This window comes from Cnephaeus nilssonii, assembly GCF_951640355.1.
Source record: "Cnephaeus nilssonii genome assembly, chromosome: 15".
NCBI classification, from domain to species: Eukaryota; Metazoa; Chordata; class Mammalia; order Chiroptera; family Vespertilionidae; genus Cnephaeus; species Cnephaeus nilssonii.
In genome coordinates this window covers 63970585-63976584 of record NC_137086.1, presented here as the reverse complement: position 1 = coordinate 63976584, position 6000 = coordinate 63970585, and the positions used below count along the sequence as shown (strand labels likewise).

General features: G+C 46.6%; 1 protein-coding gene across 4 annotated transcripts in view; it reads right to left on the bottom strand.

Annotated features, from left to right (window-relative positions):
- Positions 1-313: 313 nt before the first annotated feature.
- The window catches only part of AFF3 (ALF transcription elongation factor 3), a 514559-nt gene continuing 508872 nt past the window's right edge, over positions 314-6000 (bottom strand). For all 4 annotated transcript variants that reach the window (XM_079792550.1, XM_079792551.1, XM_079792549.1 and 1 more), the window contains one exon: positions 314-5116. In XM_079792550.1, the coding sequence (XP_079648676.1) occupies positions 4995-5116 (122 nt within the window). In that variant the 3' untranslated portion in view covers positions 314-4994. The remainder of the gene's footprint in view (positions 5117-6000) is intronic.

Here is a 6000-nt window from a genome sequence, read left to right as displayed (position 1 = left end):
CGTGGTCAGGTGGAATTAGTTTGAGAACAGTTTTATGGTTTTCCTCATGCCAAGAACCAAATGGGCCCCTCTGGTGACAAATGCAGAGTAATTCGGTTTGGACAGAAAGAACACAAATCTCACATCTGAACATTCCTTGTGCGGCTTGGCAGGAAGCTGTAATATTGAGACTGAAAACGAGAAAAAAAACTCTGGTTCCAAATAGTTGGGAATGCAGTTCATGTAGTTGTTTTTTCTTTTTTCCTTTCACTAAAGAAAAGAGTTTTTCAAGACTTCAGTTGATCCAGGTTTCATAAAAAGGTGTTACTTTAAAAAAATAGGATTCTCAGAGGAATAGGCTTTAGGTGAGCAGCGGGCAAAACCGCATAAGAGAAAGATAGTTCTAGAAAGACTGTGGGTGTGAGGGAGTAGCAAGTTGGTGGTCTTGGAGCAAGCATAGCCCAGTGCCCATCCTGGCTGGCATGGGAGTGAGGCAGTCTCCATGGTGACCGAGCGAGGGTTCTGCTTCAGGACAAGGCGTACAGGAATCTAAGGATATGGACTGGGTGAGGTAAAGTCATCGGTGTGTGTTTGTTACTGCTCCCGCCTCTTTGTTAAGTTTAGTTTGGGGAAGCGGGATTGAAAAAGGAGGGAGAGAAAAGTAAAAATTAGTTGAACAAAAAAGCCTCCTGCACAGGGGGACAGACCATGGCAGGACACTGGTCTAATATTTTCATCTTTGCTAATTCAGAAGTCTTTTATTCTACTCATCCAGATATTGCAGACATTATTTCACCATGCTGGTTTGAGCTGGAAAATCCTGGAGCACAAGGCAGGGAATGAACTTGGCCATGAAGGAATGTTGAGCAGGACAGCGTCTTGGGGCACAGGCTGGAGGTGTCCATGTGGTCATCAGAGTCAACTCCTAATCAGTGTTTCCTGAAACATGTGGTGTGTTCTCTCACATGTGTGTGCAGGCTTGTGTGTGGGCTGGGAAAGACAAGTAGCAACGTGCAGGTATAATGAAGAAAAACATACCTTATTTTTGCTCAAAAAAAAATATTAGACTGAGAATGGATAACCTGTGGGAGCTGTTAAAAAAACCTCACAAGCACTGGCTGGTTTGGCTCAGTGGATAGAGCGTTGGCCTGAGGACTGAAGGATCCCAGGTTCAATTCCAGTCAGGGGCACATGGCCGGGTTGTGGGCTCGATGCCCAGTAGGGGGTGTGCAGGAGGCAGGCAATCAATGATTCTCTTTCCTCACTGATGTTTCTCTCTCCCTCTCCCTTCCTCTCTGAAAACAAAAACAAAAAACAAAAAAACAAACTCACGAAACAAGGTCGCTTCTAAGGAGATTATGATCTGGGGACCAGAACACTTACTTGAACATATTCTGAGTCTAATGTTTTCTTGTAAAATAGTCACAGAAACTGGTGGATGTTTTTTACATACAACTCAATTTCTCTCATTTACAACGTAAGTCATTTAATGTAACATTTGCAACCTTAGAAAGGCAGACATATTTAATCCAAGTCAGTTTATAAATTCCAATTTCACATGGATTAAAAACTGCAGATAAATTAAGTCACAATAATATCCTGTACATGCATTAAGGCTGGTGACTGCTAAAGTCTCTTGGGTATCTACAAACAGGAAATCACACACAGATTACTGGGTCTGAAGAGTGTCTACATCATTAAAAAAATCTTGCTTTTTTTTTTTTTTTGGTGATACAGATTTCAACAGTAACTCTGGAAAACTGTGAAAAATGTTGTTTAAAAATATATATGTATATACTACTGCACAGTTTCAAAGATGTGATTCATAAATAATGTTGGTTGCACTGATTAATTTTATAACAATTACCGTACTTCCAAGGTGATGCGAACACGCAGTGACTTACACTCAATGTTAGGCACTAGTCATACCCTTCAGGCGTACTACAGTCTCATGGTAGCTGTATTGTACATATATATTTTTAAATGTATGCATTTATACAAACGGTGTATCATATGCATGGGATGTCAGAAATGTACACATCACTGTTATATAATACACGCATCAGTGTTGCACACACTGGGATAAGTTTTAGTGCAGGAAGTCTCATTGCATTGCGTTCTATGCGTTCTATCTAGTACACAATTTGTCAGTTCTTCAGATTATTTTTCCAGTACATTCCTCTTTAGATAGCGGGTCCGAGTTTCCATTTGTAATGGGAAAGTTTCCAGAAATATCTGTTTTAACCAAACCTCTCTTTCCAGGCACAATTCTGCACATAAGTCTGATCTGTGTAGAGCAGTCACAAATCCCACATGGTGATCAGGAATGCATCTGATAACATTGTGATAAAGGGTGGCATCCATTCAGGTCATGGAAGGATAAGGTCAGGTGACTTGTGTTGAACTGCTAAGGAAATATGTCTCCAAACAGAAAGACTAATTAAACGGACAGCACGTGTTGGAACAGGAGAGTCACTAGAAGGACAGACATGAAGCTGTGAGCAGTGGTTGTCTGGGGGGGTGGGGTAGGGGAGAAGGTTGGGGTGGGACTTACTACTTTCTACTTTCTACGTTTCCGTGCTGTCTGAATTTTTACATTGAAGCATGTATTGCTTTTATAACCAGAAAATGCAAGAAATATATCTCTACTTTGAACAAAACTAAGTAAAAGGAACAGTTATGAATGACTTTCACACGCAACAATAAGAAGTTGGCTCCTTACCATAATCATCTCGTCCCAGCTAACACACACTGCCCCATCGTGCTCCACGATGACACGAGAGGCCACCCCCACAATGACAGGTTTTGTTGGGAAACGCGGTCTTCGAAGCACTGGTAAAACGCCAGAGACCGCCGTGTGCTTAGATGGGGCTTCAGGGTGGCACCGCACAGGCCTGCGGCTTTAAGATGGTGAGGCCAGCAGAGCACCTGGGGACGCACCTGAGGGTCATCCCTTACGTGAGAGTTCGAACATTTCAGCGGAATTCAGCAAGAGCAAGCAGAACTAAGCCTCAGTCCTCCAAACAAACAAACAAACAAACAAACAAACAACAACAAAACCCCACATATCAGTTCACAATTTCTTAAGTTAGACTGAAATTTCCAACATGAATGGGATCATGAACTCTACCCACAAGGACTAGCGAGAGGGTGTGACAAACCCCTGGGCTGGATAAAAGTACAACAAATTCTGTGAACAGTGCAGATGCTTGAAGGCCAAAGCCAAATGCCAATTTCATAAGCCCTTCCTTCACTTGCTCTTTTTAAGTTAATTTCGGGTCACCATGCGCACAGATCAATCATTTGTGCAGTTTTGAAAGAGTGCTGAGAGCTAGGGAATTACAGCAATCTTATTTCCACTATCCATCAGGCTGACAGGAATGTCAACATCAAAACCGAACCAACCGACTGGACCGTCGGCGAGAGCACACGCGTATCTGTTATAAATGCTGGGCGCCACCTCCCCCTGGAGAAAGGCGGAGAGGGTTCCTAAACCGCACCGCCGTCTTCCTCAGACCAGCCTGGTGCAATACGGTCAAGTGAGAGGCCTCAGAGACATTGTTTTTGTTTTTAAAGTATGGCAACGTACATCCTTTTTTTGTTCAGAAGTTTTTCTTTTTAAGCAATAATTGTATATCCAAATATATTTCATAAGAAGACTAAATCTAGGGCATCACAGGGGACTATAAAATAAACAAGTTTCAGACAAAAAATGTAAACAGGTGTCAAAAAACTAAAATGTAAACTTAATTAAAAAAAAAAAAAGAGTTGAGAGCAAGACGTAAACATACCCGGCACAGAGGACACGAGCGTGACGTTCTGGGGTGGCTACCCCAGACAGCACCGCGGCCGAGGCAGGAAGACGCACCCTGCGCGGGAAGCAGCCAGCTAACGGGAGCCCGGCAGGTGCCCCGCTCAAAATGCACGCACGTGGCACACGCTGCACGAGGCGTGAGAGCATCACACACCGTCAGGAAAGCACGAGGCTCTCAGCCCGATGAGCAACACACAGACTCCCGTGGAGGGGCAATCTGGGTAACGTCCCGATGTGGCCAAGACGTTTGTAAGAAAGCTATCGTGGAAAGAAAAGGCTTAAAAATGCCACATTTAAAAGACTGACAATGCCACCAGGCTCTCCAGCCACGTGCCACAGAGGCAGGAAGAAGAGACACCTGCGCTGGGCGGGCTGGTGGCAGGTGCAGGAGGTTCCAGTTCCGGACTGGGCTCCCAAACGCGCCATCGCTGCCTTAGCGCTGGCGGGCTCGCTCCCAAAGGCACCGAGTTCTCACCGAACATGGGCGCCACGTCCAGACCACGTTGGGGGCAGGGCAGTTCATCCATTTGCTTACCACGCATTTAGCTGATGATGAAGTTGGATGGAGGGGCGAGTAGTAAATGAAAGGCAGGGCATTTGGGAACATGCAACCTAGTAAACATCCAGCAAAACATGACTGACTTTCGTTATTCAATTACCCATGAACACGTACAACCAAAGGGTAAGTGGGGATAGTATATCAACACTGAAAGTCATCAACCACGTAAGGACTAGGTCACCTTCACTGGCAGTCAGGCTGTTGGTGTGCTGCGCGGCACCTGGTGAACTCACCACAAGATTTTGGTTGAATGTTCTAAAAAGTCATGGTTTAGCTTTGAAGTAGAAAGAGTGTGTGTGTGTGTGTGTGTGTGTGTGTGTGTGTGTGTGTATGATTGTGTGTGTATGTGTGTAAGTGTATTTCCTCTAATCAGAAACCTCTGACCCCTTTGTCTAGCCTGGGATTATGGAAACTAGACAAAGAAAATATGCTTTAAGAGCTGTGCATCTTACACACACAAGCTGCTGCTTCTACACCCACACATACAGGCACACATGCCCTGGGAAAAGACCATTGTTCGGTGCTGAGAAAATATTCACTGGATTTTGATAACGCTGTGGCTGGGAATGTCAGTAGCACAGTGTCCAGAACATTGAGCCGTCCACGGAGGTGGGAGCACAGTGCGGCCGCGGGGCGCGGTCCCTACGGCAGGTGGGCGCTGTTCCGCAGCCAGTGCAGGCCCTGCTGGGAGTACTGGACCAGGTGCTCCATGCTGCTGTGCAGGGTGACCGGCCCCATGAGCAGATCCAGGTCGTTGAAGAATTCTAGGGGACAGACAGAGCGGTTAGAGTGCCACACTCGCTACGTGTGCGACCCTGGGACCCACGTGACTTACGGACCAACTCCACTCGTGGTCCCTAGAGAGGCAAGCTTTCTCTGTCCATCATGCGACTTCAGCATTCCACTGAACAGAACGCAACACAAAGGCAGAGAACTCAAACTTTTATCCAAATAGTCACTCTGTGGGCAATTTCTAATTCAAGTGAATGACATTGACTTAGCCCCGGGGTGGGGAACCTTGGTTCTGCCAAGGGCCATTTGGATATTTATACCATCATTCTCTGGCCACACAAAATTATCAACTTAAAAACCAGCCTGCTGCATTTAATAAACTCACCCCTAATGCCTTGGCAGGGCCAGACCAAAGGATTTTGTGGGCCTTACAGGGCCTGCGGGCTGGATGTCCCCCCACCCCTCCTGGACTTAGCCAAACAGCAAAAACCCTGACTTCCTCAGGACATTCTCCTGGAGCAGCAATGCCTCCCCCCCGGTCGTGGGCTGTGGCTCCGTCACCCTCCCCTACCCAGCTGTGCGTGTGCTGCACTGACACGAGTCCCATGGAGGAGGCTCCGGCTCCAGGCAGCAAATCAGAGGCACTTCTGAAACAGCCCCCAGTCCTTGGACATTCTCTGGGCTGGTCCTTCCATTAAACATGTACTATGTGCCAAGGCCCTGTGCTAGGTGCAGCAGGGTAGATAGGGCGTGTACCAAGTGACCACAGCTGAGTGGCCGGGAGAGACAGGTACATGCACAGGGCTGCTAGGCCATCGTAGCTGGATCACGGAACAGCACTCCTTCAAAAGAAGGCCCTGGGAGAAGTTTTCAAAGGTGCTCATGCATACGGGCTGAATGAGGGCCTGCTGGGAGG